This window comes from Brachyhypopomus gauderio, chromosome 2 (genome assembly GCF_052324685.1).
Source record: "Brachyhypopomus gauderio isolate BG-103 chromosome 2, BGAUD_0.2, whole genome shotgun sequence".
NCBI classification, from domain to species: domain Eukaryota; kingdom Metazoa; phylum Chordata; class Actinopteri; order Gymnotiformes; family Hypopomidae; genus Brachyhypopomus; species Brachyhypopomus gauderio.
The window spans coordinates 48474107-48487437 of record NC_135212.1 but is presented as its reverse complement, the minus strand read 5'-3'; the positions used below and the strand labels follow the sequence as shown (position 1 = coordinate 48487437).

Sequence of the window (13331 nt, the reverse complement as noted above, 5' to 3'; positions counted from 1 at the left end):
AACCGAGGGATGCCCACATTAAAACCTTACAAAACATTGTTTTATTTTGAATTAATGTTTTATGTAAACAGGACGACAATGTAGAAAACAATAATTGTTTGATACAAAATAAATATGTATTTGGTGATTTTAGATGCAAATGTCATATACTGAATAATGAAAAAGTATTTAAAATAATGCCACTCTTTAAGAATAGGATTTTGTCATGTTAAGAACAGTTGCATTCATAACTTTAAGCCTTGGAAACAGTGTTGTATTTTTGGTCTTTATTGCACCTTTATTGCACCTTGTCAAACCTTGTCAACATGAAGAGTCCCCATATTATAGAAATGTACTGAGCAACTTTCAGCTTGAGCTTGTTAAATATGAACAAAAAATTTCTTGATTTGCCTTTGCAAATCAAATTTGCGTTGGTCTTAGTACACACCCCTATCTCTGTTGGTCTAACTGGATTAGCAGGTGCTACACTGTTACGCCCTCGAAGGAAACAACAACAACAACACGTAACAAACCTTGCACGGCCGTAACATACAGTTTCACACTGGAATTCACTGCGCTTCTGAGAGCGACCCATTCTTTCATAAATGTTTGTAAAAACAGTCTGCAAGGTGCTTAATTTTATACCCCTGTTGCCATGGAAGTGATTGGAACACCTGATTCCAATAATTTGGATGGGTGAGCAAATACTTTTGGCATTATAGTGTACGTATATAGTGTACGTATATAGTGTACGTATATAGTGTACGTATATAGTGTATGTATATAGTGTACGTATATAGTGTATGTATATAGTGTACGTATATAGTGTACGTATATAGTGTACGTATATAGTGTATGTATATAGTGTACGTATATAGTGTATGTATATAGTGTACGTATAATGCCGATCTAGTGTTTTTTTTTCTTCTCATTGCTTCAGTTCACCATTTCCTGTAAATGGCTGTTGGTAAAGACCCAGCATGTAGAATTGTGTGTCTCCTCTTGTCCCTATAAAGCACTTCCACTCAAGACAATGTATCATGCTAATAATATGAGTCATCTTGAGAATTCCCCTTCTGTATATGCCCTGGTTGTAAAAAAATGACAAAGTTGTTATCTAAGAAGCTTGTCAACTACAAATCCTACATGTACCTATGGTATTATGTACCAAATACAAAACATGATATTGTAAATTCATATGTGAAAATTCATTACAAGATATACTATGAAATTGAATAAAGCCAATAAGAGCGACAGTATACCAGTACATTTCCTGTAGTTTATAACACCAATATAATATCCTGATCCTGCGCAGTGCAGTCTCCAAATGCCACGATTTTGTGGCACATGCTGCTAGATGTCACTTCCTGTTGACACATTGCTGACACCTGAGACGACAATGACAGCTACAGGAATGCACAGAAGTTTGTGTGGAAGTGACCAGGCTTCCCACACACACGTGGGAACAGGCAGACAGGGAACCATGGAAACAAGAAATTGAACGTCAGGGGGCGACACCTAGTAGAGGGGGGGACGGACTTCTGAAAAAACTCATTATCCATCCGTCTTTTCATACAACGTGCAAATGTGTTCATTCGTCTTCTGGTTGCCGAAGTCACTAGAACAAGTTGCAGATGGATAAATAGAATTATATTTGGTGTGCATATTTTGTCTTAATAGTATTTCTTTACTACTTTGTTATGGAGTCAAATCGTGAAGGTAAGAAATAACTTTAATTCAAGCCATCAACATGGACTAGGTTGTTGAATAAGTTGCTGATATACGTGTGTATACTAGTGTTGCCACCTGTCCCTGTTTTTCTTTTTAATATTCGGTCCCGGCAAAAAAATTAGGTTAGTTCAAACCACGATTCAGACTGTTTCTGCACACTTTAAATCTGTTTTCTTTTCTCGCTGTGTCCATTTTAAACCCCTCCGGTAACGTTTTACGTCCCCGTCCCCCCCCCCCCCCCCCCCGCTCAACAACTTACGTTCTCCACCCCCCCACCCCACCCCCCGCTCAACAACGTACGTTCGCCACACCCACCGTCCGTCCCGCCCCCCCCCCCCCTCCCCCCCAACAAGGAACAAGGAATCAGCGGCTTCAACAAATGCATCTTTTATCATCTCTCCGTCTTGGAAGGACTTATTGTGCTTAACAATTAAGTGACACCCGAAATGGTGTATCATACTATTAATATGAGTCATCATGAGAACTATTTTGAGAACGTTTGTTTACAACGTTTTGGTAGAGTTATAAATTCCATAGTAGTACAATACAAACGTGCTACAGCCAATCTTGGTCTCCGCCACGTTCATAATACGTGCATACAGTAGGAATATTGCGGTGTCTTTTCGTGTCTGTTTCACTTGTGAAGCCGGGTCAATGTAACACACAAGACTTCAAATACGAAAAAGGGCACTTTATTCTCATAAATAAACACTTCAGTTCTCCGAGCTCGTAAAATAAAGAATTAGCAAATAACAGGCAACTCGTGCTCTATCTAGCTACCTATGGTATCGAAATGGCGCGCTAGCGTGCAGCGGCACGTTTGCATAAACAAATAAAATGAAATGAACATTAGAGAAAAAACGGCAGTGGCCTCTCTACAAGAGGACAAAGGAAAAAATAACATTAACGTCTTTATACCGCTCATGTAACAGGGTAAATCATTGATTCCACAAACATTTCTTACCGAGTTTCTCGAACATTGGTTCAGGTAGCCTAACTCTCTCACGCCAACCGTCTCGGATTGAAATTACATGCTCGTCACGTCTGTCCCAAAAGTGCGTAAAAGGATTTTGTACTTTCTGACACTCATTACCCCTGCACCTGGGGATGGCGCCACCCTCTGACCTACGCAGGTACTTCAACCAGCATGTGGATAATACAATGGACACTTTACAGTTAACTACTTTTTTCCACCTGGTTACATTTGTGACACCAGTACCACCCAAATCTCAAGTTTGTATTGCAGATTTTTGTATCGTTTTCTATAAGTGAATCGGCCTCCAAGATACATTCTACAGTTTATAATGAAGTTTAATTAGCCTTTCTCCACAATTAGCATTTCTCCTCATAATGAGAGTAATTTGTTTGCTGCTGGTCTGTGGATTACAATTCCCATTTTGATTCTCAAAGAAAAATGGTCTGTCACTTAAACGTCAAAACATATGCACGTGCTGCATTCATGATCAAGCGACTGATTTCCTCTCTTCACGCAGTCACCATACATTCCAATGAATTACAAATCTGGCATATAAGTAACCTATTATCTGATTATTACTGAGAGGTGTTTTAGACACAGTATTTAATAGTATTTATTAAATGGAAATCATATATTACAAAGTAAAGCCGTTATTACGTTATCAAATAAAACTGATGTCTATTGCTATAAACACTTAAAAAGCAGTTAAAAACTCCCAGTAAATAAAATACACTGGGAAGGGTGTACCAGCTTGGCATGTTAGTAGCATGCATACATTCGAAGAGGGAGTAGCTTGCTAGCGACCTCTGCTGGCTAAGTAGTATGCTAACTAATACAGCTGAAGGTTGACCAGGTCCATCAGGTGGGATAAGTAGTAATCGGCATGCAAACTAAAACGGTTAAAAGGGAATCTAACAGTGTACCAGTCCACTTGGGAACTATTGGTTGTAGGACAGTCACCGAAAATGTCATACGCTTAAACGCTTAAATATGAAATACATCATTAGATATGTCATTGTAAGCAAGCTGCTCATCAACTGTCTACTAGGTTCGTTGTCCTCCTGTAACCTAAGGATGGTGTCAGTGGAGACAGGATTTGTCCAGGGAGGTTGATATGTCTGTAGGTTTGTAAGATAGTCTTTTCTTGTTCTGGTTCATTTTATTTTTGATGTTCCCGTCATGTTGCGTCGTCTGTAGATTATTTTAAAGGCAGCAATAATAAAAAGCGTTAGATATGTTTTTACACCGAAAGTTTTGCAAACGTTTTGCACACGTCGTGAGGTACCAAGGGGCGTGGGAACATTGGGGACAGAATCACAAGCATTGGCTGAAACACGCAGGGCTTTGGCTTCCCGCGGTTTCGTCACTAGCGCGGGAAATTGGCTGTCACGTGATGCAACATGCCGCTGGATCTCAAATAGAACACGATTTCTTTTAAGGTAAGAAGGTGAATTGCTGGCTATTAAATCGTATCACATCGTATGCAGTAGTTAGAATTAAAGTCGCGCAGTGAGAGTACATGCATTTGTAGAATCGGAAACTGTAAGTTACATCTGCACGCCTAACGTGCACCTAACGCACACAGTTTAGGACGGATGTTTGTCCTATTCAGAAATATATCAAGCTCTTATTTACACAGGTTGCCAAATCTATGTAAGTGGGACTTGGATAGAATCATGGGCATCGAAAATGGTATATGCACATTTATGTATGAACGTTTTGGCATCCTCATAATTAAATCGCTCCGGTGGTCGATTTGGTCTTTGAATTATATTATTATATTATATATTATTTCAATTTATACACCTAGTTGTCTATTTTACCTACTTAGTTAACCTAGGTCAGTTAGTTAACTTGCATGGTGTATTTTGGAAGTCTAGTTGTAGTTGTCGCCAGGGCAACACGTCAAGCCTCGTGAAGATCTGAGTTAGTCACGTGACCGAGCAGTCACGTGACTTGCGCTCACGCCCAGACTCAAAGATCCGCGCGAAACTTGCCGTGTTGAAGTTAGCGGGTACGCGTGCGCACTAGCAGCTACGCTCGCGCACTTGTGGCGCACGACGTGTGTTTTTACCGACATGACTGATTTTAGAGGTGAGAAAATAGTCACGAAAGACAGTTTTTCCTTCGAACATCAATCTTTACAGTGTCATGTAACGATTTAAACGACATTGTTTAAACTTTCCTTTTGTAGTTTTAGGCGTTTTACGTCTTCTTAGCTGCCTTTACAGGCACCGAACTAGCGATAACATGCTAACGTGGAGTGTGGATGTTTACCTGACACATCTGATCTAGAGCTCGAACACTCTCGTGCAGCCAGCCAGACCAATGCTGCTATACTAACTACAATAGTACAGTATGTTTAATAGTACAGTATGTTTAATAGTATAGTATGTTTAATAGTCAAATGGATCTCGCTGTGAAAACAGTCCGTCTTAAAGAGGTGGTGGTTCAAGGGATGACAGATTATATAATGTCTTTAGCATTCATACTTTGGCAGGACTTTTTTACTTGTTAAATCAAGCTTTTTTAAAACGACTAGACAAAAATTGATTTCTTATTCAGTAATAGCGATAATGCATTTAAGATATTTGGCTGTGAATTTAGAATTTGCAAATCAATTTTATGGATTGACCACCCTCAGATTGTCCTTTGGGGTAACTTGAGCTATAAAGAAGAAATACTGATATTTGGTTAGGGAATTTGTACCAGCATAGTGCTTTCCTACAGGCATCAGTGTGTTGTAGTTTACACATTACTTTCATGCAGCTTACTTTAATATTTGTTAGAAAACAAATATATGCATGAGGCATAGGAATACAAGAGCCGTCATTGGTGTTATTTAGATACAGTATACTTGCATACTGCGTGCTATTTTCTGTCTTTAAAGCTGCAGCCCAGGCTTGTTATAAATGTGCTACAATTAAGTCATGAACTGACACTTGCTGTACATCCCATTGTTTGTTCTTTTTAGGAATCCTGCATTCATGTTAAGTGCTGAAAATATTATTAATGTGTTTAGATTGTAATTCCACAGTCTGCTATGTCCAAAGGGGAAATATTCTACTGTTTTAAGATGTTTTAAATATGATTGTTTAATATATTCAAGACCTGGGTAAAATTTGAAATCGTCTGTTTGATTTCAAAAGGAATTAAAATGTGTTGACATTATAGTGCATTCCATTAGTGTATTAATGGTATTCATGTCTCACTACAGGTGCCTTGTTCACTTGCCTTCGACGTGTCCGTGCTGCCTGCAGGATTTTAAAATGTCTTGGCAGGGATCCTTCAGGTAGGCCAAGTGGAGGAATTTCCTCCTTCCATAGCAGTGTAACACAGTGGAACAGGTCACTATGGGATGTAGCTAGTGGTGGGTGATATGGGAAAAACATTTTAGCATGATTTTTTTTTGCATAAAATCACGATTTCGATTTTTTAATCACAATATTCCATCCAAAAAAAAGGGGGGGGGGGGGGGGGGGGGGGGGGCTACAACGCTTTCTTTCTAAGCAGATTTTAATGAGTGACACTGATAAAGTGCACTATTGCACTAAATATACAATATTTCCCAGCACATTAAACTTAATTAAGTTAAATATTTATACATATAGTCTAAATGATTCGAAATAATTCGCTTTTTATCACATTATTTAATGGTTGTTTATTTTCAAAACGCCCAATCTTAAAGTCTTCACGTTCTCTCATGTTTCGTCTTGGAATTACAAGAGGCTCGTATTTGTTAACGTAATAACTGTTCAGTCAGACAGATATTTGTTGTGAAACGAAGTAGTTACAATTTCAAGCATTTTCAAGTACTTTAGCCTAAATTCCAGCACTTTTCAAACCTGAAACACAAAGCTACATTAAAATTCGTCAGGTAAATGTTCCTCCCCCTGTTTTTGAGGGGTGTTTCTTTATACTACCACATATCATTTCGGAGAACACTGCAAAGAATGCGGAGTGACGCGGCAAGTTGAAGTACCTGTATAAACGCTTCCGCCGTTCGCGGGGGTTCGCGTGAGGTGTGCGGAGTCGCACGCTACGGTCACTCGTGAAAGTATAAACCACCGAGGCCGCAGCTTGTGAGGTGGCTGCCCCCGCTGCCCGCATTGTTTCACTTTCGGCATATTCCTTGGGATGCCTACGTCTCAAGTGATTTGAATAAATTTGTTGTACTGGCATCGGACGTTTTTACATGTTCTTTGCACACCTTACATATGCTGAATCATATCGGTCTTGGTCAGTGGAATAAAATCCGAACCAATTCCAGATTACAGAGGTGGATTTCCTCTTCTTTACCAGCTCCTCGGTTTGGCTTTCAGCCATTGTTGTCCACTTTTAGTTATTACAAACACAACATGGAGGCGTGGAAGACGCACAGTTCGCTGTGATTGGTCAGTCCTACGTCGGCCGCATCGGCGGGAACCAGCATTAAAAAAAGTCATTGCGCTGATTGGCAAAGGCGATCAATGCGATTTCTCTAATTTGGTAGATCGCCTGCGATTCTCCACTCGTTATCGCCATTCACGATTTTATATCGTCAAATCGCACACCCCTAGATGTGGCCAGTATCTCATGGTGTAGTGATTGAATAATTTATTAAAGTGTGTCCCTTATGGGTGGGCTTTTAGTGTTCAAGTGAAGAGTGCTACCAACATCCTGGCATTTGAGTGTCATTAATAACATTGGCACATAGTCCTCTTCTTCTTCTTCTTTCGGCAATTCACGTTTAGGCGTCACCACAGCGGATCAAGCTCCTCCATCTGGCCCTGTCCTGAGTGTCGTCATCTGAAACACCAGCCACTCTCATATCCTCTACCACTGCATCCATAAACCTCCTCTTAGGTCTACCTCTCCTCCTCTTGCCTGGAAGTTCCATCCTCAAGACCCTCTTACCAATATACCTCTCCTCCCTCCTCTGTGCATGTCCAAACCATCTCAATCTCACTTCTCTAACTTTATCTACATGTGCTGATCCTCTAATACTAGGTATGATGACACAATTTTCAAACAGCCCCAAGCTTAAAAAGAATCACATATCTAGACAGAGCTGAAATATACCTTTAAAATGATACCTGGATTTTGAAAATTGGTTGAGAATTGATAAAGTAATGATATTTATAATATCATGTATCACATTAAAATATAATACATTAATTACAATAGAAGTCGTGTGACTGAAATTCACATAATCTAATTCTAATTAATCATAATTAATAATTAATCATAATCTAATTCGAAGTTATGTTAACTATATTACCATTTAACAACAAGTTATATCAGAAAACAATGAGATTAAACTACACAACACTGGTATCAGTACCGATTTCAAGAAAACACTGTGGGAACGAGTTAAACCGAGACGCCACTTTTAGCCTAAAGTTGCTAGCTACCGTGACGTTCGATACACCAATGTCAATCATGACTACTTATTTTCCGCGGTCTAGTAAAATACTTTCACCTGCACGGATTTCGATTAAATTTGGTCAGTGTTGAGATAAAAGCTGTATTTTCAGGTCCACATATATTTCGATGGTGTCCGGAGCGTTGATGAAGAAAACAGACCGCTTGAAAACAACAAAGTATCTTATCGCTGGTCTCCCAACCTGAAATCGCCTCAGTTGACTATAAATAGTGCCTGATGATTGGCTGGGTTGTGCTTAACGAAGTCACAGTATTATTCAGGAAAAAGCATACACCTGCTAGGCGGTGAGGAGTGATGTTATATGACACCTTTACAAAAGTACAACGTAGTTTGGAACACATTACTGAGCCAGAATTTTTCGCATCGAACGTTGGTTCGTCAGCATACCTACTAATAAACTAATTTCTGATCCTATCCTTCCTCGTCACTCCAAATGAGAATCTCAACATCTTCATCTCAGACACCTCCATCTCCCTCACCTGTCTTTGTCAGTGCCACTGTCTCCAGTCCATACAACATAGCAGGTCTCACTACTGTCCTATAGATCTTTCCTTTCATTCTAGCCGACAGATTTTCACAGATCAATTGGCACATAGTCCTGAAGGTTCTAATTGTAGACCATGTGTAGAATCTGCTCCTGTCAGTCAATTCTTAATTAAAAAAATTCTGTGAAAATATTCCATCTTAAAGAGGTGGTGGTTCAAGGGATGACATTATAAGACATTAGTTTTTACTTGTTAAATCAAGCTTTTTAAAACGACTAGCCAAAAAATAATTTCTTATTCAGTAATAGCGATAATGCATTTAAGATATTTGGCTGTGAATTTAGAATTTGCAAATCAATTTTATAGATTGACCACCCTCAGATTGTCCTTTGGGGTAACTTGAGCTATAAAGAAGAAATACTGATATTTGGTTAGGGAATTTGTACCAGCATAGTGCTTTCCTACAGGCATCAGTGTGTTGTAGTTTACACATTACTTTCTTGCAGCTTACTTTAATATTTGTTAGAAAACAAATATATGCATGAGGCATAGGAATACAAGAGCCGTCATTGGTGTTATTTAGATACAGTATACTTGCATACTGCGTGCTATTTTCTGTCTTTAAAGCTGCAGCCCAGGCTTGTTATAAATGTGCTACAATTAAGTCATGAACTGACACTTGCTGTACATCCCATTGTTTGTTCTTTTTAGGAATCCTGCATTCATGTTAAGTGCTGAAAATATTATTAATGTGTTTAGATTGTAATTCCACAGTCTGCTATGTCCAAAGGGGAAATATTCTACTGTTTTAAGATGTTTTAAATATGATTGTTTAATATATTCAAGACCTGGGTAAAATTTGAAATTGTCTGTTTGATTTCAAAAGGAATTAAAATGTGTTGACATTATAGTGCATTCCATTAGTGTATTAATGGTATTCATGTCTCACTACAGGTGCCTTGTTCACTTGCCTTCGACGTGTCCGTGCTGCCTGCAGGATTTTAAAATGTCTTGGCAGGGATCCTTCAGGTAGGCCAAGTGGAGGAATTTCCTCCTTCCATAGCAGTGTAACACAGTGGAACAGGTCACTATGGGCTGTGGCCAGTATCTCATGGTGTAGTGATTGAATAATTTATTAAAGTGTGTCCTAGTGATGGGAAGATGATACCTCAAGGAGTGTATCAACACACTACACAAACTGTGTTGACACAGAATTGACACTGTGTTGGTCACTCAATAGTGACCCCTGCAGTAGTTATAATATCATTGCAAGTAAACAAAAAGAAAAGTTGAAAAAGCATCCTGAAAACACATCAACTCATGAAATATTTAATTAACATTCGTTTACTTAAAATATGATCTCATCATTTTATAATTTCATTTGCTCAATTTGTTGTGTGTGGGATGTGGCCAGTATATCGTGGTGTAGTGATTGAATAATTTATTAGTGTGTCCCTTATGGGTGGGCTTTTAGTGTTCACGTGAAGAGTGCTAAAAACATCCTGGCATTTGAGTGTCATTAATAACATTGGCACATAGTCCTGAAGGTTCTAATTGTAGACCATGTGTAGAATCTGCTCCTGTCAGTAAATTCTTAGCTTAAAAAAAACACAAAGAGGATTCTGATCAGTAGGGCTGTCCACGACCAATGATTTTTTTAGTCGACCAATGGTCGTCATTTACTCCGACTAATCGACCAATCGACCCCCCCCCCCCCCCCCCCCCCCCAAAAAAAAATAATTTCCCATTTTGACCGGGATACACATTTGTGAAGTTTTATCTTTAATGCCGGGCTGCCGCATCTATGCGCATTTACCACTAACGCCAGGAGTAACCTTGTGTGACTAACGATGTTTCCTGGTTCATCTAAACACTAGTTCGGTTATCTGCTCAGTTCTTCTCCCAGTCGAAGAGTTCACGGCATAGTCGTGTACAAGAGCGACCCTTTTCCCGCGGGGATTCTAAACTTTGCCATTATTTCACTGAGTCGCTCTGCTATGTTAGCAGCAGCGTGGGTCACTCTCAAATCTTTAGTTCCCAGCACGAATGAATGCAGTCGGCAGTTATCAGAAATAAAATGCGCTGTCACTTTGAGTAGCTTAACAAATATGGTTCATTATTCTTTGTCATTTTGCATTGCCATCACTGTTTGGTTGTGTCTCTAATGTGTTAATAGAGAATTGTGACCTGAAGCTTTCTGTGGAGGAAACGTGTCCCCATCAAAGTTCTGTCCGTCCCTGGGCTTTTCCGAACCGTCAGGATGACAGAACGTCCATCCCTTCTTCAGAACAGCCTCCCCAGCGCACACAACACCGGCACTCTGGCAAGTTGCATCAATTTTACATTACATTCATTTTAAGTTCCATTCGTTACATTATGGTGTTTAGCACTCACCTCACAGGGGGTCTGGGTTTGATTCCCAGTCCGGGCCATTCTGTGTGGAGTTTGCGTGTTCCCTGGTGTACCCTACCTTTGCCCGATGATGTTGGACAGTTCCAGTCATACAGTTCTTGGACACATACCACCCTAAAGAGTTTAGAACCAACATTGAAATTACATAATGGATCTGGCTCAGGATTGGAACCAAAACATCTTCAGGGCAGTAGATCTCTAGGAACAGTTGGGCCTCTTGCTATTAACTGGTACACATAGTAACCTGACTCAGATTCACAACTCGGGGACTTTGAATATGTTGGCGAGGAAAACGTTACAACTATGAACAGTGGTTATGCAGCATGATGTCCATGTCTGAGCTAGTTGTAAAACGTAAGGGAAAATCGTTGGTAACATACGGATCTCACAGATGAAAGAACCGATTTCAGTTTGCTGCTCGGAGCAAATACTTTTTACAGCAGTAAAACTTTGGACTCCTGAATTTTTAAAGTTGCAAAGTAATTTGAGACTGAAAACACCCGTGTTTTGATTTTCTGTAGTATTTCTGACGGGATGAATCAAAATTACAGCACGGTTTAAGATTACCTTTCATTTTCCCATCTGTCATTCTGATATAGGTGGAGTGACTCCGGATTAAGAAGGAATCCTTAGGAATCCTTGCTGGATGGAAGTGGCACTGTCATACTCCATCACGAGAACTCTTTGGCTCCCTATCATGAAGCACGTCTCAGTGAACACTTCCTTGCTCATTTCCTACAATGCTTTTACACTCTTACCCACAGTGACTTACAGTTTCAGTCAGTTTTACAGTGGTAGGTGAGGAATACCAAATACCTCCCCTTGGTATAACATGGCGGTGTAGTATTTGGTGTTATAGTACGGCAGACATAATGATCTTGGTGGTTTTGTGACAAACATGCACGTTTCAAGGGTAAGCGGTGTGACGTCACAATATTTAAAACCTAGTGTCAACCTCTTAAACTGTTGCTAGGTGTGAACTCAAGATAATATTCATGCTAGACTGCTGTGTTGTACTGTGGCCCATCTGAGGGTCTAGGGAGAGAGACTGAGGTACTAGGGAGAGGAAGGGAGAAAGAGAGATCATATTACACCTGCACTCCACTCACTGCACTGGTTACCTGTCAGCTTTAGAATAGATTTTAAGGTTCTGGTGATGGTTTTTTTATGTCTTCATGGTCTTGCTCCTCTTTACCTCAGTGAAATGATGGGTAGATATGTTCCAGTCAGGTCTCTCAGGTCTTCAAACAGTAATCTACTGGTGATTCCTAAAAGCCGATTAAAGATTGGCGAGGGTGCTTTTAGTCACTATGGCCCAAAGCTCTGGAACTCTCTTCCTGAGGAGCTCAGAGGCATTTCATCCCTGCATAGCTTCAAGAAGAATCTCAAAACTTTCCTGTTTAGATCTGCTTTTAGTTAAGGAGCTCTAACTCTGTTCTAATTCTTTTAATAGTTTTCCATGTCTATTATTTTATAATTTGTCACTTTATTACATTATTTTATGATGTTTATTTCCTTTTTATCTTTAATTTATTAACATTTTTTTTGTCTTCTTATCTTTGCTTCCTTTTTAATGTTTCCTTTTATTTATTCTGTAAAGCACTTTAAGTTGCATGCATGTATGAAAGGTGCTATACAAATAATAATAATAATTATTATTATTGTATGCAGTGTTGTAACTGAAACCACCGAATAGTGTTGACTAGAAGTCAAACTTGTCCAGCCTACTGTGATAATCTGATCTCTGAAGCCCACCAGCTCTTCTCTGCTTAGCTTTGAGTTGTTGTCCTGCTCTTCTTTGACATCTGACCATGCCCTGATTAGCTGATGTTCCTGGAGTTTGGCTTTGTGACTGGTTCTCGTATCTCACTTCCAACAAGATCTGAAAAGAGGTTTGCCCTTTAAAAATATATTTTTATAAACAAAAGTTATTTATTTTTATACTGTACTCAATTTTGTAGAATTGTGTAAGATTTCCCTTGATATCATTTTTGTCAAAGCATGGCTTTCATTTTGTAAACCAGTTTTCTTCCCCCTGCTATGTATTTAATACATTTCTTCTGGTAAATATTTCATTGTATTGTCTTTGTCTGTGCATGTAAATAAAGCTGTACCAATTTACCTCCTGTTTTCTGTGTTTTGGCCTTTTTGTGTTCTCAGCTACTGTTCTGAGTTTTGCATCCTTTTCTTTAAAAGGTTGCTGTATTTACTAACCAATGTTCATCTTGTAATTTGGCCAGATTTAAATCTCGGGCCAGGTTGCTGGGCATATTTCGGCTTTCTGTTTAATCACAATTTACATTTACATTTACGGCATTTGGCA

The 13331-nt window shown here is 39.3% G+C and overlaps 1 protein-coding gene across 3 annotated transcripts; it reads left to right on the top strand.

Annotated features, from left to right (window-relative positions):
• Nucleotides 1–1357: 1357 nt before the first annotated feature.
• Nucleotides 1358–13129, top strand: LOC143508585 (uncharacterized). 3 transcript variants are annotated; one of them, XR_013129384.1, is made up of 5 exons: nt 1358–1698; nt 5904–5978; nt 9551–9625; nt 10773–10919; nt 11608–13129. XR_013129384.1 is itself a non-coding variant. In XM_076997212.1 (5 exons), exons 1-5 carry the CDS (start codon nt 4765–4767, stop codon nt 11625–11627), a joined length of 333 nt encoding a protein of 110 aa, XP_076853327.1. In that variant the 5' UTR covers nt 4698–4764; the 3' UTR covers nt 11628–13129. The 3 variants fall into 3 exon arrangements, 1 of the variants encoding a protein (XP_076853327.1); XR_013129383.1 differs by lacking the exon at nt 1358–1698 and adding an exon at nt 4049–4125; XM_076997212.1 differs by lacking the exon at nt 1358–1698 and adding an exon at nt 4698–4780.
• Nucleotides 13130–13331: the final 202 nt, after the last annotated feature.

Coding starts and splice junctions, on each gene's coding strand:
- LOC143508585 (XM_076997212.1), top strand. Junction 5,979..9,550: donor TCTTGGCAGGGATCCTTCAG/GTAGGCCAAGTG, acceptor GTCTCACTACAG/GTGCCTTGTTCACTTGCCTT. Junction 9,626..10,772: donor TCTTGGCAGGGATCCTTCAG/GTAGGCCAAGTG, acceptor ATGTGTTAATAG/AGAATTGTGACCTGAAGCTT.